This window comes from Ahaetulla prasina, chromosome 4, assembly GCF_028640845.1.
Source record: "Ahaetulla prasina isolate Xishuangbanna chromosome 4, ASM2864084v1, whole genome shotgun sequence".
NCBI lineage: Eukaryota > Metazoa > Chordata > Lepidosauria > Squamata > Colubridae > Ahaetulla > Ahaetulla prasina.
The window spans coordinates 15,162,202-15,189,692 of NC_080542.1; the positions used below are offsets into that span (position 1 = coordinate 15,162,202).

A 27,491-nucleotide genomic window follows, 5' to 3' on the forward strand; every position below is an offset into this window, starting at 1 on the left:
TGTGATCCATCTCTGTTTCACAAACTTCATTGACTACCAATGTGCTTCTGGCTGCACTTCAAGTTATTGATTATGACCATTAAAGTCCGTAATGGAATCTGATGCTTCATCATGTTAGGAGAAGCTTGTCCTACTCCTGCCAGCAGAGATGGCCTATTTTGGATCCCATTGTTCAAAGAACTCTGATTATCGGTATCCAGAAGAAGAGCCTTCTCTGCTGCAGCACCTACCCTTTGGAACTTCTTACCCTGTAAGATCCACCCACACCTGCCGGTCCTTTCACAAAAGTCTTAAGACATGACTCTGCCCATTGGCTTTGGGACCAAATGGGAGAGCTTCATACAGGAGGTAGATTGGTGGCAGACTCTATCTTCCCCCTGCTGGTCTCTGCTCTCCACCCATCCATCTTTTTTGTTTTTGTATTGATATATTATTTCCCTGTGCTCCTTTGTCATTGTTTATTTTATTTTATTTCTGTTCTAATTACATTCTTTTCATTTTCCTTCTGTTTCATGATTGTAAGCTCCTTAGAGTAGGCCCACAGCAAGATAAGTGGCAAATCACCGAATGAATCACCGAACACCTAGAAGCAAACAAAGTAATAACCAAAAGCCAACATGGGTTTGTCAAAAACAGATCATGCCAGACTAATCTTATCGCATTCTTTGACAAAATGACAAAATTAGTAGACCAGAGGAATGCTGTCAATATAATTTACTTGGATTTCAGTAAAGCATTTGATAAAGTAGACCATAACCTACTACTAGATAAAGTAGAAAAATGTGGGTTAGACAGCACCACCACCAGATGGATTCGTAACTGGCTGACCAACCGCACTCAACGTGTAGTCCTCAACGGAACTACATCCACATGGAGGGAAGTATGCAGTGGAGTACCCCAAGGCTTTGTTTTAGGCCCAGTACTCTTCAACATCTTCATCAATGACTTGGACGAGGGGATAGATGGGGAACTCAGCAAATTTTCAGATGACACCAAGCTGGCAGGAATAGCCAACACTCCAGAAGATAGGCTCAAGTTACAGAAAGATCTTGACAGATTTGAACATTGGGCGCTATCTAACAAAATGAAATTCAACAGTGAAAAAAGTAAGGTTCTACATTTAGGCAAAAAAACCAAAATGCACCAGTACCATATATGTGGTACCTTGCTCAATAGTAGTACCTGTGAGAGGGATCTTGGAGTCCTAGTGGATAATCATTTAGATATGAGCCAGCAATGTGCAGCAGCTGTTAAAAAAGCCAACACCGTTCTGGGCTGCATAAACAGAGGGATAGAATCAAGATCACGTGAAGTGTTAGTACCACTTTATAATGCCTTGGTAAGGCCACACTTGGAATATTGCATCCAGTTTTGGTCGCCACGATGTAAAAAAGATGTTGAGACTCTAGAAAGAGTGCAGAGAAGAGCAACAAAGATGATTAGGGGACTGGAGGGTAAAACATATGAAGAACGGTTGCAGGAACTGGTATGTCTAGTTTAACAAAAAGAAGGACTAGGGGAGACATGATAGCTGTGTTCCAATATCTCAGGGGCTGCCACAAAGAAGAGGGAGTCAGGCTGTTCTCCAAAGCACCTGAGGGTAGAACAAGAAGCAATGGATGGAAACTGATCAAAGAAAGAAGCAACTTAGAACTAAGGAGAAATTTCCTGACAGTTAGAACAATTAATAAGTGGAATTAAGGACAAAATACCCATATAGTCTGAGAACAAAACTTTTTACATTTCTCATTGAGTTCTTTCTGTCCCCCATCACAATTATTTTGTCCTTAATTCCAGGTTACAATACCCTGTGTATCACAAGTCGGTTTGAGCATGTGTAGACCTGTACAGTCATTAGCAATTATGCATTCTTATTTTCAATCTCTAAGGAGTTACCAAAAATATTAAAAGTAATGTATTTCCACAACAATAAAGAAGCAATATTCTTTTTTCTCCAAGGGTACATCTAGAAGACAAAGCCCTGTCATTCTGATTTTTTTTAAAAAGTAAACCTCTACTTTAAAGCAGCCTCATGGAACACTGTATCTCAGTCTGTCCTATTTGAAATGCCTAATTCTAAGGGAGTGAACAGACGGCTGAGAGATAAATTGGTCTTCAAAATGATATTATTCTTTGTATCTGTAACAATATTGTTCTTCTATGTAGAAGCTGATACAACCCTTTCTAAATGTTCTGTAGGAAAGGAGCCTTTTATTATGCACAAGCGATATCATTCAGAAGATTTGGTTATTGCAGGTGTTTCGTCTCAAATTTACATGATGTCTGATGAAGTAACATTCAGAAGAAGTCCATCAGATGAACTGGTTGATGATTTCATGTATGGAATTCCTGTTTTTCAGTAATCCAAATACAGAAAATAGAACAGAATAGAACAGAACAGAACAGAACAGAATAGAATAGAATAGAATAGAATAGAATAGAATAGAATAGAATAGAATAGAATAGAATTCTTTATTGGCCATGTGATTGGACACAGAAAGAATTTGTCTTTGATGTACCGTATATACTCGAGTATAAGCCGAGTTTTTCAGCACGTTTTTTGTGCTGAAAAACGTCCCCTCGGCTTATACTCGAGTCTACGTCTTCGGGAACCCCGCACAGGAGGGGGTACCGAACGGACTCCCATGGGAGGGACGGGGAGCGGGCCCGCCGAGGTCTCGCGGGATTTGTCGCCCCCAGGCCGGCCCCCATTCCCGTGTCTGGTGGGCGGACGGCGCAAACTTGGCGGACTGTGCATTGGCGCGGGGAAGCCCTGGTGGTGCAGTGAGAGGGCTGGGCAGGGGAGCCGCCAGCCTTCTCGGCTGAGGGAGGAGGTTTCCCGACGCGCGCGCCCGCCGCCGCGAGACCCACCCCAAAGGCCAGAAGAAAAGGTCATTCCATCGGAGTAATGGAGCGAAGGCTCCTTCCTCTCCCGCCTTACCCATGCTGTGCGAGCCCGGCTGGGCTGCAACCCCGCCGCCGCCGCTCCTTCCTCAGCCTCCCGGGGCTCGCGCTCTAGCAGCCGCCAAGCTCAGGCCGGACTCAGCAGCTCCCCATCAGCACTCGCACGGCGCGATTCGGGCAGGAGGAGTCGGGCTCGCTCTGTGGCGGTGGCGGGGAAGCCCTGGCGGTGCAGTCCTTCTCGGCTGAGGAGGAGGTTTCCCCTCTTCTCTCCCGTTGCGCCTGAACATCTGCCTAGCAACAATGACGACACGGGAGAACCTTTTTCTACTGGTTGAGCTTGGCCAATCGCCGGCTTGCTCTGAGTTGCTGCATTGTTTGTTCACCAGGCGTCTCAATTTACCAAGCGGGCGAGTTTGAGGTCGCGGGCGGGATGGCGCTGCGCTCTGCGCCGCCGCGAGAGCCACCCCAAAGGCCAGAAGTAAAGGTCATTCCATCGGAGTAATGGAGCGAAGGCTCCTTCCTCTCCCGCCTTACCCATGCTGTGCGAGCCCGGCTGGGCTGCAACCCCGCCGCCGCCGCTCCTTCCTCAGCCTCCCGGGGCTCGCGCTCTAGCAGCCGCCAAGCTCAGGCCGGACTCAGCAGCTCCCCATCAGCACTCGCACGGCGCGATTCGGGCAGGAGGAGTCGGGCTCGCTCTGTGGCGGTGGCGGGGAAGCCCTGGCGGTGCAGTCCTTCTCGGCTGAGGGAGGGAGGGTTTTCCCCCCCTCTTCTCTCTCCCGTTGCGCCTGAACATCTGCCTAGCAACAATGACGACACGGGGAGAACCTTTTTTTCTACTGGTTGAGCTTGGCCAATCGCCGGCTTGCTCTGAGTTGCTGCATTGTTTGTTCACCCGGGGCGTCTCAATTTGCAAGCGGAGCGAGTTTGAGGTCGGGGGCGGGATGGCGCTGCGCTCTGCGCCGCCGCGAGAGCCACCCCAAAGGCCAGAAGAAAAGGTCATTCCATCGGAGTAATGGAGCGAAGGCTCCTTCCTCTCCCGCCTTACCCATGCTGTGCGAGCCCGGCTGGGCTGCAACCCCGCCGCCGCCGCTCCTTCCTCAGCCTCCCGGGGCTCGCGCTCTAGCAGCCGCCAAGCTCAGGCCGGACTCAGCAGCTCCCCATCAGCACTCGCACGGCGCGATTCGGGCAGGAGGAGTCGGGCTCGCTCTGTGGCGGTGGCGGGGAAGCCCTGGCGGTGCAGTCCTTCTCGGCTGAGGGAGGGAGGGTTTTCCCCCCCTCTTCTCTCTCCCGTTGCGCCTGAACATCTGCCTAGCAACAATGACGACACGGGGAGAACCTTTTTTTCTACTGGTTGAGCTTGGCCAATCGCCGGCTTGCTCTGAGTTGCTGCATTGTTTGTTCACCAGGCGTCTCAATTTACCAAGCGGGCGAGTTTGAGGTCGCGGGCGGGATGGCTGCGCTCTGCGCCGCCGCGAGAGCCACCCAAGGCCAGAAGAAAGGTCATTCCATCGGAGTAATGGAGCGAAGGCTCCTCGCCCATTACTCGATGGAATGACCTTCTTCTGGCCTTGGGTGGCTCGCGGCGGCGCAGAGCGCAGCGCCATCCCGCCCGCGACCTCAAACTCGCGTTCCGCTTGGTAAATTGAGACGCCCGGTGAACAAACAATGCAGCAACTCAGAGCAAGCCGCGATTGGCCAAGCTCAACCAGTAGAAAAAGGTTCTCCGTGTCGTCATTGTTGCTAGGCAGATGTTCAGGCGCAACGGGAGAGAGAAGAGGGGAAACCTCCTCCTCAGCCGAGAAGGACTGCACCGCCAGGGCTTCCCGCCAATGCATAGCCTGGCGGGAGTTACTGCAGCTCACCCGGCTCCCGCCCCAACTGGTGGTGTTGGGGCAGCAGCTGCCGCTTTCTAGCAAAAAGGTCGCTCGCCCAAAACTCCTCGCCTTCTCCTGGGAAGGGCTGGATGGCTAGCCGGGAAGGGTTGAATAAGCAAGCCAACCTCCCTCCCTCCCTCCCTCCTCTCCCCCGCAAGCGAAAGAGCGTTTTCCCGTTGGAAGAGAGAGAGAGAGAGAGAAAGGAGGGGCCGTTCCTCCCCTTCTTTCATTCTTTCTTCTCCCTCCGTGCTTCAGAAGCTGGGCGTGTGTGTGCGCGCCCTAGTCCCCTTCTGTTCCGTGGCGCTGGAAGAGAGAGAGAGAGAGAGAAAGGAGGGGCCGTTCCTCCCCTTCTTTCATTCTTTCTTCTCCCTCCGTGCTTCAGAAGCTGGGCGTGTGTGTGCGCCTAGTCCCCTTCTGTTCCGTGGCGCTGGAAGAGAGAGAGAGAAAGGAGGGGCCGTTCCTCCCCTTCTTTCATTCTTTCTTCTCCCTCCGTGCTTCACCGTGCTGGGCGACCTGGAGCAGCTGCTCTTCAGCCAGATGCTCGGTGAGTCAGCCCGTCCCCTTCCTTCCCGTGGGGGTCTGCCTTGCTGGTGAAGGTTATTGGGGCTTTTGAGCAAGGGAGGAGGAACGCGAGCACCGCCTTTCGCGCTGGCATTCCGGGATTTCCCTTTGTTTAGAGCTGGGAATCCTCCTTCCCCCTTTTGCACTCCCTCCCTCCCTCCCTCTCTCTCTCTCTCTCACACACACACACACACACACAGACTTCTAAAGTCGATTGGCACAATGCTAAGCAAACACAGCAGTGGGTCAAGGGTGAAGGGCTAGGAACCTGGCAGGTGAAAGGTTGAGCGACATGAAAGGCAAAGACCACAATTGTTTTAAGAAAGAAGCTTTAGCAGGAGGGGGATGGGAGGGTGTTTTAAGTTTTGGCAAACAGCCAGGCCAACTGTATTGGAGAAGGTCACACAACTGGCCTTAACATTTTAGCTGCTGTCTTTTTCCTCACACTTGGGTTTAATGATATTAGAGATCCTTATTGCCCTGCCAAAAAAAAAAAAAAAGAGCCACCCCAACGTCTATGAAAATTAACCTTCTCTGCCAAGAGACACTGTGCAGGGTATTTTCACTATTGGTGTGCATACAGGCTTAGATTTGTGCTGGGTTCTTAGTGCTTAGAGCACTGACCTTCAGAGGCACCCTGGTCCCTTGGAAGCTAAAGGAGGACTCATTTTCATGCTTGCAGTTGTATTGTCAATTTCTGTGAGACAATGTTGTTGAAGTAACTCACTCACTCATTCATTCATTCATTCATTCATTCCTTGTGTGTCCAATCACACTTAGCCAATAAAAATTCTATTCTATTCTATTCTATTCATTCATTCATTCATTTTATTTTGTCAAATACATATTAAATAATTATATAAATATAAGCATGAATTGAATACATAAAAGGAATACAACTAAAGGGAACATTAGGACAGGGACGGTAGGCACACTGGTGCTCTTATGCACGCCCCTTACAGACCTCTTAGGAATGGGGTGAGGTCAATACTAGATAGTCTTTGGTTAAGGCTTTGGGGATTTTGGGAAGAGACCAGAGTCAGGTAGCACATTCCAGGCATTAACAACTCTGTTACTGAAGTCACATTTTCTGCAATCTAGATTGGAGAGGTTCACTTTTAAGTTTGAATCTATTGTGTTCTCGTGTATTGTTGTGGTTGAAGCTGAAGTAGTCATTGATAGGAAGTACATTGTAGCAGATAATTTTATGAGCTATGCTCAGGTCATACCAAAGGTGGCGTAGTTCTAAATTTTCTAAAGCTGGGAATCCTCCTTCCCCCTTTTGCACTTTTATTGTTTTTCGTTCAAATAAATATTCATGTTATTTTACTTGGCTCTATCTTTATTTTTTACATTGATCAGTAGCTGCCTCATTTCCCACCCTCGGCTTATACTCGAGTCAATAGTTTTTCCCAGTTTTTGTGGTAAAATTAGGTGCCTCGGCTTATATTCGGATCGGCTTATACTCGAGTATATACGGTATATCTCTCAATATACACAAAAAAACAAGAATACACTCATCAAGAATCACGAGGCACAATACCCAGTGACAGTCATATAATACAATAAGCAATCAAATCATACTAGGAAACCATCAATATCAATAAAAATCGTAAGGATACAAGCAACAAAGTTACAATCATGCAGTCACAAATGGGAGGAGATAGGCGTCAGGAACAATGAGAAGACCAATAGCAATAGTAATGCTGCCTTAGTGAATAGTTTGACAATGTTGAGGGAATTATTTGTTCAGCAAAGTGGTGGCGTTCAGGGAAAAAAACTGTTCTTGTATCTATTTTTTCTGGTGTACAGTGCTCTATAGCATCTTTTTGAGGGTAGGAGTTTATGTCCAGGATGTGAGGGTTCTATAAATATTTTCATAGCCTTCTTTTTGACTCATGCAGTATACAGATCCTCAATGGAAGGCAGGTTGGTAGCAATTGTTTTTTCTGCAGCTCTAATTATCCTCTGAAATCTGTGTCTGTCTTGCTGGGTTGCCAACAAGAACCAAACCAGACAGTTATAAAGTTGGAGATGACAGACACAATAATTCCTCTATAGAACTGTATCAGCAGCTCCTTGTTTGAGCAACTCCTTGTTTGGGCAGTCTGAACTTCTTGAGCAGAAAGAAGATTCTTTGTTGTGCTTTTTTGATGATGTTTTTGATGTTAGCTGTTCATTTTAGGTCTTGAGATATGCTAGAACCTAGAAATTTGAAGATCTCTACTGTTGATACTGTGTTGTCTAGTATTGTAAGAGGTGGTAGTATGGGACAGTTTCTCCTAAAGTCTACCACCATTTCTATGGTTTTGAGTGTGTTCAATTCCAGATTGTTCCAGTTGCACCACAAGGTTATTTGTTCAAATAGTTAAAGACTATGACATGATTGAATTAGGTTGGAGGATGAATGTTAAATTGCCTATCCTGCACTATTATTTTTCAATAATCTTGCTTCAATTTCCATCTTTTACACAAGTTATGTTCCAATGTGTTTTTATTTCTATGGCTTCTAATGCCCTCTTTAGTACCATTTTAGCAGGAATCAGGTTTAGGCTTAAATTTCTTATATCAGACTTTTTTTTATAGGACTGCAGTTGTTCCTCCTGCCTTTCATGGTTATTCTCACAGGGTATACTTGGTCCAAGAAAAACAGAAATCTCACCTGGGGTATCTTGTAGACGTTCAAGATGTTTGCCATGAAACAAACGTGAGAGCTCGGTCCTGCAATGACAGATACTGCCCAGTCCTTGGCATCACACTTATACTTGGGGATAAATCTGCCCCGTGTTGAGAGGAGCTCCATTGAAGCCAGATAGATCAAACAGATCAAACAGAAGCCTGTTATTAAAACACAGCTGCCTGCAATTACTGCAGGTTCTAGTCCCACCAGGTCCAAGGTTGACTCAGCCTTCCATCCTTTATAAGGTAGGTAAAATGAGGACCCAGATTGTTGGGGAGGCAATAAGTTGACTTTGTAAATATACAAATAGAATGAGACTATTGCCTTACACACTGTAAGCCACCCTGAGTCCTTCGGGAGATAGGGCGGTATATAAATTTGAATAAATAAATAAATAAATGTAAGCCAAAAAAAAAAAAACCTCACTATGAAATAACTGTTAGAAATATCAGTACCCAGGCTCATGTTGGATAATATATGATTATTTTCATTTATCTCCTTTACAGCGAAAACCAAGGCCAGGATATGTTGGTAGTTCTGCAGGAAAAATCTGCAATGAAAGATGTATTGAGCGGATCTGGGCAGGTTGTTATGATTCCTTGAATTCATTATAAAACAATTTTCACTAGGAAACAGCTCGCTTGAAGGAAAATAATCATATTAAAACCTATATGTAATTCTTATTACATATTACGTAATTTCTAGTCTTGTATTTTTATCTTCTTCTGGGTTTGTTTTATGGTGGGTGAAGGCATGAAATATTTATTTATTTATTTATTTATTCACATTTTTATACCACCCTTCTCCGAAGACTCAGGGCGGTGTACAGCAAATAAAACGACAGCAGTCGAAAAACAATTTAAAATACCGTAACAAGATAAAAAATCTAATTTAACCGCTGTATACTTAAAAATATTAGATAAAAAATTACAAAAGATAAAAAACCCTGTTAAGAAGCCCACTAAAACCCCCAAATATTAAAATCAATCAATCATGTGTTTAAAGTAAATGTGAGGACAAATGTTATATTTAACTGTTTTTTCTAGGATCATGATAAACCTTCAGTGGACTTCCTTATACCAGTAAAAGTTACTGATGTTTCATCGAGACAATGATGAATCCGCATACAGACGGGAGGTTGAACAACTAGCCTTGTGGTGCAACCCGAACTATCTGGAACTGAACACACTCAAAACCGTAGAAATGGTGGTAGACTTTAGAAGAAACCCTTCCATACTTCCACTTCTTACAATACTAAACAACACAGTACAACAGTAGAGACCTTCAAATTTCTAGGTTCTACCATATCACAAGATCTAAAATGGACAGCTAACATCAAAAACGTCTTCAAAAAAGCAGAACAAAGAATGTTCTTTCTGCTCCAACTCAGAAAACTCAAACTGCCCAAGGAGCTGCTGATCCAGTTCTACAAAAGAATTATTGAGTCTGTCATCTGCTCCTCTATAACTGTCTGGCTTGGTTCTGCAATCCAACAAGACAGACACAGACTTCAGAGGATAATTAGAACTGCAGAAAAAAATAATTGCTACCAACCTGCCTTCCATTGGGGACTTTTATACTGCATGAGTCAAAAAGAGGGCTGTGAAAATATTTACAGATCCCTCACATCCTGGACATAAACTGTTTCAACCCCTACCCTCAAAACGACACTACAGAACACTGCACACCAGAACAACTAGACACAAGAACAGGTTCTTCCTGAATGACATCACTCTGCTAAACAAATAATTCCTTCAACACTGTCAAACTATTTATTAAAACTGCACTACTATTAATCTTTTCATCATTCCTATTACCCATCTCCTCCTACTTATGACTGTATGATGATTTATATGGATATTGATTGTTTCCTGATTGCTTATTTGGGCCCTATGACTATCATTAAGTGTTGTACCTTAGAATTCTTAATGAACGTATCTTTTCTTTTATGTACACTGAGAGCATATGCACCAAGACAAATTCCTTGTGTGTCCAATCACACTTGGCCAATAAAAAAATTCTATTCTATTCTATTCTATTAGGGCAAAGAGACTCTAAATCTGGGTTCTATGCCTCCTCAGCAGCTGTTTGGAAAATAATGCCAAGCATTACACAGCACAACAGTTCCCTAATATTAAGTGAAAGAATTAAACTGATTCACATAGATTTAGCTACGAATAGTGATTTGATAATGCAGCACCAATGGACCATTGAACAGTGAGAAAACAAGAAAATCTCAATGTGGAATTTGAGTAAAAACACCAGTGTGAGAGTTCATCATAAGTGTGTTTGTGTATTTATTTGCCGGGTAAGAAATATCAGTCTGATCAATCAAAACTGACTTCAGAATGAAGGAACTAAAAGGGAAGAGATCGAACAAATAATCTGTGCCACAAATAATAATAATTAATTAAATATGGGCAACCTATTACAGGAAAAGATATATGGTTTAAGATATGCTGTACTTAAGAAGAGAAATCTTTACATGAGCTCATCAACCACTTCTTCAGATGGATGTCTTCTGAAATCCACTCGATCAGATGGCAGGTAGAACTGAGATAGTATCCCAGCCATTATGATATCTCCTGGCAGAAAGTACTTGTGCTGAATAAAGGGAGTTTTCCCCATAGAACATGCTTTAGTACGCAGAATAAGGCATGTAATTCCTGACTGTAACATTGACAATATAGCCATCACCACCATGGAAAATTCCATCTTCTTCAAGAAAACATTTCTCCCTACAAATGAACCAGTTCCATCTGCAAGAATGAAACATAAGGGGGAAAAAAGTCTAATTAGAATAGCCTGCATAAATATTCTTTCTGAAGAGAAGATTGTTACATCTGGTCCCACAAGTAACAGACCCTGGAGCTATTTTTCCATGCTTGGATTCCTAATAGAGTTAAGTTGAAGCCACATTAATTATAGGGGAAATGAATGTTTGTTGAAGCTGCTCAGAGACTTTGTGGAGAAAGTAGACTGATGGTATTTATTAGCTAGGAAACAAAAGAACTCATAATTGAAAACTGTAAAAGAGAGAAAGAATGAAAATTCAAAGGAACACATGCTAGTTTTGTAGCTGTAAAGTTTTAATCTTCTGGAACAATAGAACTATCTGATTTTGAGTTGTTAGGGAGTACATTAAAACATGATTTTTTCCAAAGAGCCACAGGGCAATTGACCCATCATGTTATAGGATCCCACCCACCTTTATTTATTCTTTAGAGAGGTCTGTAAGCACTTTGAGTATTGTATTTGTAATGTAATTAAATCATGACATTTCTTTTTAACCTTCCTAATGGAAGTAGGTCTATAGGGCAACCGAACAAAGAAAATTAGAATAGAATATAATTCCTTATTTGACAAGTGTGATTGGACACACAAGGAACTAGTAAAAATTTTTGAATGCCATCACTGCTAGCAAAATTTGTAGCACCAATCAAATTTTACAATTAAAGAGGAAGGAGTACTGTAACATTTACCTTTATATATATAAATATTCGTAGGTTTTCATGAGTGTAGGTATGTAGGTCTTGGCATATGTCATGTCCCACTCCTCCGCTGACGGCCGGGTCAGGGAAATCCGAATCAGGCGTGCCTCTGCAGCTCTGCCAAAGTCCTAGCAAAGTTCTCAAGGCAGGCAGGAGACCAGAAAGTGACTTCAGCAAGATAAGGTAGACTTTGCCTGACTCAGAGAATGCCAGAAAGCAGATCCTTTATACAGGCCATGGGGTGTGGCTCCATGACTCAGGACTTATCCAGGCCTGCCCCTCCCTTCCTTCTGTTGACGCCGCCTATCAATTCTCCTGAAGCGAGCGTCACTCCAGTCTGTAGCTGTTGGTAATTGACCTTCCTCAGGCTCACATGCTGTGGGGGAGGGGGAGGGGTCTAGTTGCTCCGTTTGCCTGGGCATGGAGCCAGGGCTTGGGGCTGGAGACACTTCTTCTTCCTCAGCCTGTCTGGGCATGGAGCCAGGGCTGGGGCCAGGAGGCATGCTAGGACATTCCTCAGCGTTCGGAAGCAGATAAGATGGGCCCGGCTGCGGGGAAAGCGGACGAGGCACAACAGCATATTTGAGTCTTTTCCCATGTAAGGGTGAGAGTATCTTGGCGATGTTTCGATGAGGTCTCACTCATCATCTTCAGGCTGGTGCTTACGGCTTCGTGCTTGTGTGAGCAAAGCATGGTCGGAGCTGCTGTCTCTCTATAAATACTGGTGGAGAGGTGGGGAGTGTAGCTGGGTCTCGAAAATTGACACTGGACCCAGGATAACACATGATGCCACCACTAATCATCCTCACCAGACTGAAACCCAAACCCATCCCACAGACAAAACAAAACCACCATCTAGAAGCCAAACCATGCTGGCACCACCGGCTGCTGCGCCCCCTTCCGACCCCAACACAAAGCAAACTTACACACGCCATGAACACAAGACCTCAAACTCGGAGCCAAACCAAAACCTGGGATGCTGCCTCACAGCCATGCTCAGGATATCACATCACAGAATCCCAGAGGCCACAATACCAAAGTTCAGGATGTTACAACACAACCTACCACCCAGGATGTTACAGCACAAGACTCAGGAGGTCATATTCCCAGAACTCAGGACGTTTCCACACAACCCATTAACCAGGTTGTTACAACACAAAAGACTAATGAACACACAACTAGGACCACACCCACTCAGGATGCTACAAAACAGCTGACTAATCTGCAAATACCCACTCCACCTACCAATCAAGATGCAACCACACAGCCAACCAACCCTCTTACAGCAACACTCCCCACCTCCCCACCAGTATTTATGGAGAGATGGCAGCTCCGACCACACTTTGCTCGCACAAGCATGAAGCCATAAGCACCATCCTGAAAATGATGAGTGAGACCTCATCGAAACGTCACCAAGATACTCTCAACCTTAAACGGGGAAAGACCTGAATATGCCAAGACCTACATACCTATACCCATAAAAATCTATGAAAATGTCTGTGTGTGTGTGTGTGTGTGTGTGTGTATGTCTTTGATTATTCGGGTTTTCTTCCACATAAAATTGGAAGTGCCTTGGTGACGTTTTGACAAAGTCTCATTCATTATCTTCAGGCTGGTGCTTTCGGCTTTGTGCTTCTGTGAGCAAAGCGTGGTCAGAGCTGCCGTCTCTCTATAAATACTGGTGGGGAGGTGGCAAGTGTTGTTGTGAGTGGGTTGGTTGGCTGTGTGGTTGCATCTTGATTGGTAGATGGAGTGGGTGTTTGCAGATTGGTCGGCTGCCTCGCAGCATCCTGTGTGGGTGTGGTCCTAGTCTTTTGTTCCTGAGCTTTGGTGTTGTGGCTTCTGGAGTTCTGTGATGTGATGTCTTGAGCAGATGGCTGTGATGCAGCATCCCGGGCCCTGGCTTGGCTCCAAGTCCGCGGTCCTGTCATGTGTTCCTGGCGTGTGTCAGCTTGCTTTCCATGGGGATCGGAGGGGGGCACAGCAGCCAGTGGTGCCAGCATGGTCTGGCTTCTGGATGGTGGTTGTGTTTCATCTATGGGATGGGTTTCGGTTTGAATCTGGTGAGGATGATTGGTGGTAGCGTTGCGTGTTATCCTGGGTCCAGTGTCAATTTTCGTGGCTGGGACTCGTTTGTTGACTAAGGCCAGTTTCCAGATGTCTGCTAGGTGGGAGATGTCATCCCGTTTGTTCAAGTTGTGGGGGTATTTCTCTATTTCAATGGCTTCCATAATTATTCTCTTGTATATTGTTCAGTTTTGGAGATTAATTTGGTTCCTTCAAAATCAAATTCGTGTCCTGTGGTTTTCAGTTGTTGGAAAAGGGAAGATATTTTTTCTTCTTTTTTGACTGCGTTCTTGTGTTCTGTGATGCGTGCATTTATTCTTCTATTAGTTTGTCCAATGTATGCGGCTGGGCAGACTTTGCATGGTATTTCATAGACTCCTTGGTTTTCTAGATGGATCTTGTCTTTGGGGTTTCTTAAGATGTTGGCTATTTTTTGGTTTGTGCAGAAGGCTATCTTGATGTTGTGTTTGTGGAGAATTTTGCTGATTTTATCTGTGGTGCCTTTGATGTACGGGAGTAGGGTGATGCCGTTGTTTTGTTCCGTGTCTTGGTTCTTGGGTGGTGTCTCCCTTTGTATTAGGTTGGTAATTGTGTTTCTTTGGAATCCGTTGGAGATTAATATGTTCGTGAGAGTGTGTAATTCAGTTTCCAGGTGGTCTTTGTCAGCTAGGCGTTTGGTTCTGGAGATGAGAGTCTTGGCTACGGAGTTGATCTGTGCAGGGTGGTGATGTGATTGTGCATTTAAGTAGCAGTTGGTGTTTTTTTTTTCCTGGTAGATGGTGTGTCCTAGGGAGCCTTTGAGTTTTTTGTAGATTAGGACGTCAAGAAAGGGGAGTTGGTTGTTAGCTTCTATTTCCATAGTGTATTGTATTTTGGGGTGTATGCTGTTGAGATGTGTGAGGAAATTGTCCAGTTTCTCCTTACCATGTGGCCAAATTACGAAAGTGTCATCTACATAGCTAAGCCAGAGTTTGGGTTTGAGTTCAGATTAGAGAGGACCTGGATCCAGGTGAGAAAGAAAAACAGGCCTACTGGGCCATCGCGTGCCAGGAGCGGGGGGGAGGGGGTTGCACATGCATGTGCAGGGCGGGGCGCATAGAATTATGGGGGTGGGCATGCACATGCGTGAATCTTTCCTCCACCCCCCAAACCTCCGATCCTGGCACGTGATGGCAAAAAGGTTAGCCATCACAGGTGTACAGCATGTGACTTTAAAGATAAGGAGTAAAAATCATTCACAATGAGTGAAAGGAACCAAGCTATATTTTTACTTTGCAATAAAAACATTATTGAAATGTATGGTCCTCCTAGAACTTAGGACATTCTATTTTGAAATTGATTCCCTTTTGTAACTGCGGCTCAAATAAAAAGTTGTTTCCAATGATATTCCTTTATTATTTGCATATTCACTTTGCATTACACGTGTTTCCATCCCAAAGGACTCTCAACAGTTTATAGACCTGTTTCCAGGTTAAAAAGAAACTTCATGATTTAATTGCATTACAAATACAATAACCAAAGTGCTTACAGACCTCTCAAAGAATAAATAAAAGTGGGTGTGATCTTATAACTTGATGAGACAATTTGCTTTTGACTCTTTGGAAATATCTTGTTTTAATGTAGGTCAAAATCGATTGTTCCAGAGCATTAAAACTTTACAGCTACAAAACTAGCCTGTGTTCCTTTGAATTTCCATTCTTTTTCTCTATCTCTCTCTCTTTTACAATTTTCAGTTATGAGCTAAATATTAAATAAATATCATCATTCTACTTTCTCCACAAAGTCTCCGAGGAGCTTCACTAAACATTCATTCCCCCTATAATTAATGTGGCTTCTTCTCAACTCTTTTAGGAATTTTCAGGCACAGCTCATGCTTGAAAGGTTGTATTAATTGTGGGACTAGAATGCTACAGATGTAACAATCTTCTCTTTAGAAAGAATATTTATGCAGGCTATTCTAATTAGTGAGGGATTTTCCCCCCCCTTATGTTTCATTCTTGCAGGTGGAACTGTTTCATGGGTAGGAAAAGATATTTTCTTGAAGAAGATGGAATTTTCATGATGGTGATGGCAATATTGTCAATGTTACAGTCAGAAATTACATGCCTTATTCTGCGTACTAAAGGATGTTCTGGGCGGAAAACTCCCTCATTCAGCACAAGTACTTTCTGCCAGGAGATTTTATAATGGCTGGGATACTATCTCAGTTCTACATGATGTCTGATCCAGTTGATTTCAGAAGGCATCCATCTGAGGAAGTGGTTGATGAGCTCATGTAAAGATTTCTCTTCTTAAGTGTAGCATATCTTAAACCATATATCTTTCTGGTAGATGGTGTGTCCTAGGGAGCCTTTGAGTTTTTGTAGATTAGGACGTCAAGAAAGGGAGTTGGTTGTTAGCTTCTATTTCCATAGTGAATTGTATTTTGGGGTGTATGCTGTTGAGATGTGTGAGGAAGTTGTCCAGTTTCTCCTTACCATGTGGCCAAATTACGAAAGTGTCATCTACATAGCTAAGCCAGAGTTTGGGTTTGAGTTCAGATTAGAGAGGACCTGGATCCAGGTGAGAAAGAAAAACAGGCCTACTGGGCCATCGCGTGCCAGGAGCGGGGGGGAGGGGGTTGCACATGCATGTGCAGGGCGGGGCGCATAGAATTATGGGGGTGGGCATGCACATGCGTGAATCTTTCCTCCACCCCCCAAACCTCCGATCCTGGCACGTGATGGCAAAAAGGTTAGCCATCACAGGTGTACAGCATGTGACTTTAAAGATAAGGAGTAAAAATCATTCACAATGAGTGAAAGGAACCAAGCTATATTTTTACTTTGCAATAAAAACATTATTGAAATGTATGGTCCTCCTAGAACTTAGGACATTCTATTTTGAAATTGATTCCCTTTTGTAACTGCGGCTCAAATAAAAAGTTGTTTCCAATGATATTCCTTTATTATTTGCATATTCACTTTGCATTACACGTGTTTCCATCCCAAAGGACTCTCAACAGTTTATAGACCTGTTTCCAGGTTAAAAAGAAACTTCATGATTTAATTGCATTACAAATACAATAACCAAAGTGCTTACAGACCTCTCCAAAGAATAAATAAAAGTGGGTGTGATCTTATAACTTGATGAGACAATTTGCTTTTGACTCTTTGGAAATATCTTGTTTTAATGTAGGTCAAAATCGATTGTTCCAGAGCATTAAAACTTTACAGCTACAAAACTAGCCTGTGTTCCTTTGAATTTCCATTCTTTTTCTCTATCTCTCTCTCTTTTACAATTTTCAGTTATGAGCTAAATATTAAATAAATATCATCATTCTACTTTCTCCACAAAGTCTCCGAGGAGCTTCACTAAACATTCATTCCCCCTATAATTAATGTGGCTTCTTCTCAACTCTTTTAGGAATTTTCAGGCACAGCTCATGCTTGAAAGGTTGTATTAATTGTGGGACTAGAATGCTACAGATGTAACAATCTTCTCTTTAGAAAGAATATTTATGCAGGCTATTCTAATTAGTGAGGGATTTTCCCCCCCCTTATGTTTCATTCTTGCAGGTGGAACTGTTTCATGTGTAGGGAAAAGATATTTTCTTGAAGAAGATGGAATTTTTCATGATGGTGATGGCAATATTGTCAATGTTACAGTCAGAAATTACATGCCTTATTCTGCGTACTAAAGGATGTTCTGGGCGGAAAACTCCCCTCATTCAGCACAAGTACTTTCTGCCAGGAGATTTTATAATGGCTGGGATACTATCTCAGTTCTACATGATGTCTGATCCAGTTGATTTCAGAAGGCATCCATCTGAGGAAGTGGTTGATGAGCTCATGTAAAGATTTCTCTTCTTAAGTGTAGCATATCTTAAACCATATATCTTTCTCTAATAGGTTGCCCATATTTAATTAATTATTGTTATTATTTGTGGCACGGATTATTTCTTCTGTCTCTTGCTTTTTGGTTCCTTCATTCTGAAGTCAGTATAGATTGATCAGACTGATGTTTCTTACCCGGCAAATAAATACACAAACACACTGATGATGACTCTCACACTGGTGGTTTTATTCAAATTCCATATTGAGATTTTCTTGTTTTCTCACCGTTCAATGATCCATTAGTGCTGCACTATCAAATCACTATTTGTAGCTGAATCTAAGTCAATCGGTTTAATTCTTTCACTTAGTATTAGGGAACAGTTGGGCTGTGCAGCGCTTGGTATTATTTTCCAAACAGCTATTGAGCAGGCATGGATCCCAGATTTAGAGCCTCTCTGCCCTAGTGAAACATCAGTAACTTTTATTGGTATAAGGAAGTCCACTGAAGGTTTATCATGATCCTAGAAGAAAGAGTTGTATATAACATTTGTCCTCACATTTATTCAAATGCATATTTCATGCCTGCCCGCACCATAAAACAAACCCAGAAGAAGATAAAAATATAAGATTAGAAATTATGTAATATGTAATAAGAATTACATATAGGTTTTAATATGATTATTTTCCTTCGAGCAAGCTATCTGTTTCCTAGTGAAAACTGTTTTATAATGATTTAAAGGAATCGTAACAACCTGCCCAGATCCACTCAATATGTCTTTCATTGCAGATTTTTCCTGCAGAACTACCAACATATCCTGGCCTTGGTTTTTGCTGTAAAGGAGATAAATGAAAATAATCATATATTATCCAACATGAGTCTGGGTACTGATATCTCTAACAGTTATTTCATGGCGAGTTGGACCTACTTGGCTTCCATGGAGCTCCTCTCAACACGGGGCAGATTCATCCCCAACTATAAGTGTGATACCAAGGACTGGGCAGTATCTGTCATTGCAGGTCCTAACTCTCACATCTGTCCATTCATGGCAAACATCTTGAATGTCTACAAGATGCCCCAGGTGAGATTTCTGTTTTTTTTGGACTAAGTATACCCTGTGAGAATAACCATGAAAGGCAGGAGGGAAAACTGCAGTCCTATAAAAAACGTCTGATATAAGAAAATTGATCCTAAATCAGAAGTATTATTTGAGAAACAATTTCAGGATTCACACACACACACACACACACACACACACACACACACACACAAACACACACCTCATTATCTGGAAAGTTAAGGCAGGGGAGGGAAAAGTGTTTTCAGACTTGCAAGATTAATGTCAACCCTTCCAAATTGTCCAGGGCAGAAAACCAAAATCATGCATACCGATAATTCTTCTATTGTAAGGTTACAGTAACAGATCTTAAACTATCTCCCATTTTTTTCGTTTACAAATTTATGGTTATCAAAATACTGTAAACTCACTTTTCATTTTATTCTTTTTCTGTGGTTTGGAAATAAAGTGGCAAGCCAAACAATGGTGAACAGCAAACCATGTGTTTGCAGAAGAGATTAATTGTTTTAGGCATTGTGCTTGTTTGGCTCCTCCATCTGAATTCAAACCAATTAATGTGCTAGGTTTTCTTGATTTATTTACAAACATAATGAATAGAAACACCAATACGTTTTCATCAATACATTTTCCCACCATGTTTTGGTAATAATATTAAGGATTCATGGACCTGATTAAGTAATGGAATAGTTTTCAGGATTTTTATATTTCCTTCCTTCCTTCCTTCCTTCCTTCCTTCCTTCCTTCCTTCCTTCCTTCCTTCCTTCCTTCCTTCCTTCCTTCCTTCCTTCCTCTTCCTGCATGTCATTCATGGTAATTTGAATAATTAAAAAATGAAGTGATGTAGTACAAATGAATGAAAACTACACATAAAATTAATTAAAATGCTCTATGCATGAGCTAAAAAATCCTGTTTAATGGACTGTCAAAAGCATGAGGGTATTTAAGAAAAAGACCAGAACTAAAAGCTAAACAGCTGACTTACTACAATGCTTATTACATATTCTTGCTGACGTTTACTAGCATTTAGTAAACACAGAATACTGTGATATTATAAGAACAGAACAGAACAGAACAGAATTTTTTATTGGCCAAGTGTGATTGGACACACAAGGAATTTGTCTTGGTGCATATGCTCTCAGTGTACATAAAAGAAAAGATACATTCATCAAGAATCAGAATGTCTCCTCCTCCTTCTAAAATTGGATTAATAATTCATAAATAGGTATGGTTAATTCCATCAGCTAGAATGTATTAGCAGGTTTTCTGTGGCAAATTGAATGTGGTAAGACTGTAGATGACTGTAGATAAGTCAAAGTTATTGACTTATGTCTCTTTTTTTTAAAAGCCAGTACTTTAGCCTCTCTCAAATTCACTTCCCAAAGATTTAGCAATTGTTGCTTTTCAGATCACACAATGTTTGTTGCTCAGGAGTTGGATATTTTTGAAAGTAAGAAGGGAAAGGGAAGGGAAGTACTTGTAGCATACTTGTTTCTGGAATTCAGATAAAACACAGTGGAAAATAAAAAGAAGATACGTTACCAAAATATGAAATAACCAAAATGAAAAGGAGGAAATTAATTCCCTGTTAGGGGGCGCAGTGGCTTATTGGGTAAGACACTGAGCTTATCAATCAAAAGGTCAGCAGTTCAGCGGTTCAAATCCCTAGTGCCCGTTACTTGTCCCAGCTTCTGCCAACCTAGCAGTTCAAAAGCATATAAAAATGCAAGTAGAAAAATAGGGACCACCTTGGGTGGGAAGGTAACAGCGTTCCGTGCACCTTTGGCATTGAGTCATGCCGGCCACGTGATCACGGAGACATCTTCAGACAGTGCTGGCTCTTCGGCTTGAAATGGAGATGAGCACCGCCCCCTGGAGTCGGGAACAACTAGTGAGGGGAATGTATGTGCGAGGGGAACCATTCCTTTAATTCCCTGTTCCCTTCCAGTACTTGTTGGTTTGCAACTTACTGTATATCCATACTTGCATGCATATTGGTATATATCAATATAAGGATGCCCATTCATTTGGTTGTCACGGCAACCAAACAGGACAGGTATAGACTTCGGTATAGGACTGCAGAAAAAAAAAAAACAATTGCAACCAGCCTGCCTTCCATTGAGGACCTGTATATTGCACAGGTTAGGAAGATAGGCTGAAAAAATATCTACAGGCCAGGGGTAGTATTCACTTACTTTCACTACTGGTTCACAAATGTGAGTCCGCTCCCTCTCTTGCTTTGCTCACATGCCCCACCTTCCATGCGTGCACAGAGCATCAAAAACATGGATAAACTGGGAATATGGGAATGAACTGGAGTATAATGTTAGATTTAAATAAATTAAAAGGATGATGTTTATTTGATGGACATACAAATATGGACTATAAGATATATTTCCTAATTGACTTTGGATAGCCAAATACATTTTAGAAAGTAAATATGGATTATGTTGAAGAATAACTCTTGATGGTGTAATATCGGAAGTTGGAATACTGTTTATCATTGAAGAATGGACAGTAAAATTTATGAACTTAGATGGCAACGTGGAAATATCATATTTGAAGGACTGTTTATGCAAGATATTATGAATGGAGAAGATAGGCTGATATTTAAGAACTGGACTGAAAGACTAAAAAGTTAAATAGTTTATGAATGGAAAGATTGTAAATTGTACTGCTACAATCCTTTCTTCGTTTTTGTGGAAAAGGGGAGTTAAGGGCTTAGAGAGGGGTGGGAGCTTCTGAAGGATTAGTATATTTTAGTTTGTGATTGTTGACACTATACCCTATACTATTTGCTCTGGGAAGTCGTGGGGGGAGGGAGTGGGGGAAGGAGGGAAAAGGAAGGGAAGAGGGTTAGGGTGGGAGGGATGGGGGGGATGTATGGGGAAAATTTTTTTGTAAACCTTTTCTAATAAAAAATAATAATAATAAAAAAATGTGGATAAATGGGATGTGATTATGCCTTGGTGGGTGGATGGAGCCTCCTGTAGCCGCCGCTACCAGTTCACTCAAATCGGATGAAACCGGCTGAATACCATCACTGCTGCAGAGCTCTCACATTCAGGACACAGCTATAGAGCACTGTCTGCCAAAACAACCAGATTCAAAGATAGCCTTTTCCCTATTGCCATCACTCTGTTAAACATCTAATGCCCACAACATTATTTATGCATAAAGATATTTAACCATGTAGTAGGGCTGTATTGCTATTATCTTTCTCATCTTTCTCATCCTCCCAACTTTCATATTACTTTCTTCTATTGGTATCTTGTGATTTATCACTTGTTTATATGTTATGATTGTATCTTATGATCTCTGACTTAACATTTGTTGTTTGTATGTACACTGAGAGCTTTGCATCGAACACAAATTCCTTCTGTGTTCAAACACACTTGGCCAATAAAGAATAAAGATTATGAGATAAGAACTCTGCAAAGCTAGAGGAGGGTTATGGTGGATATTGAAGCAAAACCATGTTCTTACATTGCTCATCCTATCTTATCTTCATATCATCGTGACTTCATTGCTCCCATTTTCTTTCCCTTTCCTAAGAGGAAAAAACTAGGGAAATGTGAGGATGAGTTTCCTTCCTTAATCAGGACCAATCACATTTAATCCTTAAAATTTGTTGTCCATTTTTCATATAACGTTACTTGAATTAATGCATTTGTGAGGTCTAAAAACTTTGTGTTTCTACTACAATAATCGCTATTGAATGAAAATTCTGAAATTGTTTCTGAACATGATTCCATTTATATTAATATTTGTAACAAAGACCGTAAATTAAGGACATAATTTAAAAAATAGTAATAATCAATATTTCGTGTTGGGAAACCATGCTTTTTATCCCTCCTATTTCTAGCTCACATATGGATCTTCCCCATTGATAGATGACAAGATACAAGCTGCTTTTTTTCATCGTTTTTTCCCAAATTGTGATCAACAGATTATGGGTATTCTTCAGTTGCTATTGTATTTTAGGTGGATATGGATTGGACTGATTTCCCAACCTGATAAGAGTGGAGAGAGATTCATACAAAATGCTGTTCCTTTGTTTTCCCAGAAAGGTATCTGTTTTGACTTCATGGAAGAGATGGCCAAGGAAACATTTTCTAATGATATTGCAGGAGCATTTAAAGACTTTGGTAAAATGTACACTATTATCATGAAGAGCACTGCCAATGTTATTATCATCTATTGTGAAAACCAGGTCACTGTCATTTTTAGAATGTTGCCCTATTATACAGAATTTGAGGATATCCCTGTGGAAAGAAAAGATAAAGTTTGGATAATGCCAGCCCAGATGGAGTTTACATCTGCTCCCTTTCAAAAAACTAGGGCTATGGACTTTTTCCATGGTGTTATAACTTTTGCAATTTCTTCCAAGAAGATTTCTGGATTTGATAAATTCCTTCAGATGAGAAACCCAACTTCAGAAACAGAAGACCATTTAATGAGACTATTCTGGGAAAAGGCTTTTGAATGCTCCTTTCCTAAAGATAATTTAGATGAAGATGCTGGGAAGCTGTGCACTGGAGAAGAGAAGTTGGAGAATCTACCTAGATCTGTGTTTGACACCATCCTGACTGGGCAGAGTTACAGCATCTACAATGCAGTCTATGGTGTGGCACATGCTTTACAAGCCATGCTTTCTCCCAAGTCCAAACACAGAGCAAGGACAAAAGTTGGGAGAGAAATATTTTTGACTCAAAACACATGGCAGGTAAGAAAAAAAAAAGAATGAACATCTCGCACTGCTCTTCTGTCTGATGCAATGAGCTGTTAGGTAATGCAGTCAATGAGAACATTGGAGTCAACACTAGTGATCATTTTCAGTCTCCTGCCAAAACATTTCCCCCCATCATTTAGCGATTTAGAGAAACTTTTGTGATTGTGAATAGATAAAAATGCTACAAGAATAGGGAAGAAAAGTTGAGATGCAGCAGCACTGGCATGATTGGCAGAAGTTCAAAATGTCTGTGGCAGAGAAAAAAATATGGATGGGGTGGAGGAACAATAATTGTATTAATGAACCAGATCATATGAAATCAGTATCCTGAACTGAATACAACCATCCTTTCTCTCTCTCTCTCTCTCTCTCTCTCTCTCTCTCTCTCTCTCTCTCTCTCTTTCTTTCTTTCCCCCTCTTTTTCTTTCTTTCCCCATCTCTTTTCTTTTCTCTTTCTTATTTTTCTTTCCTTCTTTCTTACTTTCTTCTTTCTTTTCTTTTTTTAGTTTTTTCCCACCTTTCTTTCCCTCTCTCTCTCTCTTTCTTTCCTTCTTTTTTTTCTGTTTTTTTCCTTTTTCCATTAATTGTCATTCTTTGCTTCTGTTTAGCTCCATCACTATTTGAAAACCATTTCATTTAATAACACAGTAGGACAGAAACTCTCCTTCAATGAAAATGGAGATCTAGAGACAGGATTTGACATTATCAACTGGGTCACATTCCCAAACGAGACCTTTGCTAAAGTCAAAGTTGGAAAAATTGACCCAACAGCTTCTCCAGATCAGCTGTTTACCATTTCTGCACAAGACATCATCTGGCCTGCCATGTTTAACCAGGTATTTCCTGCTCAGATTTCAACCTGTGGACAAGTAGTCCTCAACTTATTACTACAATTGAGCCCCAAATTTCTGTGGTTAGGTGAGACATTTGTTAAGTAAGTTTGCCCCATTTTATGACTTTTCTTGCCAGAGTCGTTAAGTGTATCATAACAATTGATAAGTTAATAACCTGGTTGTTAAGCCAATCTGGCTTCCCCATTGACTTTGCTTATCAAAAGATTTTAAAAGGTGATCACATGTCCTTGGGACACAGCAATGGTCATAAGTACAAACCAGTTGCCAAACATCTAAATTTTTATCACATGGTCATGGGATGGTACAAAGGTTGTAACTGTGAAAAATGGTAATCTTTTTTCAATGCCGCTGTAACTGTAATGGTCATTAAATGAACTGTTGTAAGTCAAGGACTATCAATCAAGGAATAATGAAATGCTGAATACAAAGTTCAAAACTGTACTGGATGGATGGGTGGGTGGATGGGTGGGTGGAAAGATGGATGGATAGGTGAGTGGATGGGTAGATGAATGGATGGGTCAGTGGATGGGTCAGTGGATGGATAGTTGGGAGGATGGGTGGATGGGTGGGAATGTGGGTGGATGGATGAGAGGATGGGTGGAATGTGGGTGGGTGGATGGATGGATGGGTCAGTGGATGGATAGTTGGGAGGATGGATGGATGAGTGGGAATGTGGTGGATGGGTGAGAGGATGGGTGGGAGGTGGGTGGTTGGATGGATGGATGTGTCAGTGGATTGTTGGGTGGGGGCATGGATGAATTGATTTATGGGAGGTGGGTGGGTGGGTGGGGTAGATGCATTGGTGTGTTGTGGATGGATGGATGGGTCAGTGGATTGATAGTTGGGAGGGTAGGTGGATTTGTGGGAATGGGTGGGAGGTTGGGTGGGAGGTTGGGTGGGAAGATGATAGGTGGATGGATGGATGGGTCAGTGGATGGTTCGGTGGATGGATGGATGAATGAATGGATAGATAGATGGAGATTCTGCCAAGTTCTCCTTTATGCCCAAAATAGATTGAACATTTTTTAAAACTGTTGCTTCTATTTTAATTATTTTTTTCTATCAGTCTTTAAAAGACAAAGGAAGATGCTTTTTCCCTGGCATGGATGGGGAAAAAATAAGAAATCCCTTGTCAATGATCATGTTAACCCTGGCTCAGATAAAATACCTGGCCATTACTGTGGCCAAAGGAGAGAAAGAAAACTGAGAGGGAAAATATTCATCTCTATTTCCAACTAATGGATGCATCAGGGACAGCTCATCTCCATCTTGACTTTCTCCTAGCCAAATGATGCTGTCTTCCTGTGCCCAATTCTTAGTTTTTCTGCCTTTCTTTTTCATTCTAACTCTCCTTCCCTGTAATATTTCCATTCGTTTACTATAATTATTTAAAAGTAAATTCCTCACCTAAATAGATTTTTTTTGGAAAGAAAACTTACAAGTTGTAGCAAATTTTGCTTTCATTTCTTCATAGGTTCAACCTCTTTCTTTGTGTAATGACAATTGCTGTCCAGGCTATAGGAAGATGAAAATAGAAGGGAAACCATTTTGCTGTTACAATTGCCTTCCATGTGCAAAAGGGAAAATTTCAAACCAGATGGGTAAGAGTTATCTTGGGCAACACTAGGTTATTCAGTCTTCTTAAGGGTGATTCAAAATGCTAATAATTAAAACCTCCTGTAACTGACTAATCTGGTGACAAAGTCAGTGATAAATGCTAAATTTGAAAAGATATTTCAGAGCATCCAAAAATAAATATCCAATTTGATTTGTTTTAGATTTTTTTCCCCAAATTATGACTTCTGATTAATGTTTATTTTGTAAGATGGCAGACCTTGTGTCGATATGTGTGTGTAAAAGAGGAAAAAGATAAAACTGGGATCCATTTGCTGATTTTAGGAGCTTAATTCCTAAAATAAAATACCGTGAAATATATATTGCCCCTCTCCTCCCAAAACTAAAGCATTTTTTTGTTTTTCACCTTGTTCAGGAAATATTTGAATGATATAAAGATTGTTATTCAATTCATTATTAGATTTTACAATAAGAGAGTCCTTACAACAAAAAAATAAATGAATCTCATAAGATCCAGCATGTTTACAAAAAGGCACTAAATATAAATGGGAATTACTTAATTCAGAATAAATGAATCCATGTAATAAGGAAGTACATCTGGTGGGACCGAGAAGAAGGGCCTTCTCTGTGGTGAAAGGCCATCCACACAGAGATAAGACTGGTCCCCAATTTAACACTCTTTTGCAAGGCCCTAAAGACATGGTTCCGCCAACAGACCTAGGGAACTCAGAATGGTATGAAGCCTTTCAAGAGGTTCATGGGTGTTGTTGCCAAGAGGATGTGGGTTACTGTTTTTAATTCATCTATATTAGATTTTTTTTTATTGTTTATAAGCTGCTCAGAGTCACTAAGTATGATTGGCCAGCCATATAAATTTTCTAAATAAATAAACCCTATTAATTAACTTTCAAGTCCACCAACTGAGTATTTTGAGAAATTGGCCATGATGTTTTCTTTTTCCAGATGCAGTTAATTGCTTCCAATGTCCAGAAGATCGATATGCAAATGAGGCTCAAACTCTTTGCATTCTAAAAGAAATAACCTTTTTGTCTTACAATGAGCCTCTGGGACTTACCTTGACCACTGCTAGTCTTTTCTTTTCTATCATCACCATTGTGGTGTTGGGAATCTTCATTAAAAAGTGGGATACTCCAGTCGTCAAAGCCAACAACAGGAACCTCACTTACACCCTTCTCATTGCCCTTCTGCTCTCCTTCCTTTGCATTTTCCTCTTTGTTGGGCAACCTGATCAAGTGAAATGTCTCATGCGACAAACCGCTTTCGGTATCATTTTCTCCATAGCCCTTTCTTGTATTTTGGGTAAAACAACCATAGTTGTTCTTGCTTTCATGGCTACTAAGCCTGGCTCTAAAATGCGGAAATGGGTGGGGAAAAGGATGGCTATATCTATTGTCCTTTCTTGTTCCGTGACTCAACTCATGATTTGTTTAGTGTGGCTGGCAATTTCTCCCCCATTCCCAGATTCTGACATGCACTCCATGGCTGAAGAAATTGTCCTAGAATGTAATGAAGGTTCAGCCACCATGTTTTACCTTGTCCTCGGCTTTATGGGGTTCTTGGCTTTTATTAGCTTCACAGTGGCCTTCTTTGCCAGGAAGTTACCTGACACCTTTAATGAAACCAAATTTATCACCTTTAGCATGTTGGTCTTCTGTAGCGTCTGGATATCATTTGTCCCAACCTATTTGAGCACGAAGGGCAAATATATGGTGGCTGTGGAGATTTTCTCCATTTTGGCTTCTGCAGCTGGATTACTGAGCTGCATATTTTCCCCCAAATGCTACATCATTATTTTGAGACCTGATTTAAACACAAAGGGACATTTAATAAAGAAAAAATTCTGA

At 41.6% G+C, this 27,491-nt stretch overlaps 1 protein-coding gene across 1 annotated transcript; it reads left to right on the forward strand.

Moving 5' to 3' along the window:
- Positions 1–148: 148 nt before the first annotated feature.
- LOC131197983 (vomeronasal type-2 receptor 26-like) lies at positions 149–27,491 on the forward strand. The gene is made up of 7 exons (XM_058182490.1): positions 149–250; positions 17,156–17,409; positions 18,294–18,471; positions 22,331–23,191; positions 23,806–24,033; positions 25,526–25,652; positions 26,590–27,491. Exons 1-7 carry the CDS (start codon positions 149–151, stop codon positions 27,489–27,491), a joined length of 2,652 nt encoding a protein of 883 aa, XP_058038473.1.

What these genes read in the sequence shown, in the direction of transcription:
- LOC131197983 (XM_058182490.1), top strand. Translation starts at nt 149, where the DNA reads ATGGCCTATTTTGGATCCCATTGTTCAAAGAACTCTGATTATCGGTAT. An exon ending in CCTTTGGAACTTCTTACCCT is followed by an intron (nt 251 to 17,155) that starts GTAAGATCCACC and finishes TTTCATGTGTAG; the next exon opens with GGAAAAGATATTTTCTTGAA. An exon ending in GAAGTGGTTGATGAGCTCAT is followed by an intron (nt 17,410 to 18,293) that starts GTAAAGATTTCT and finishes TATCTCTAACAG; the next exon opens with TTATTTCATGGCGAGTTGGA.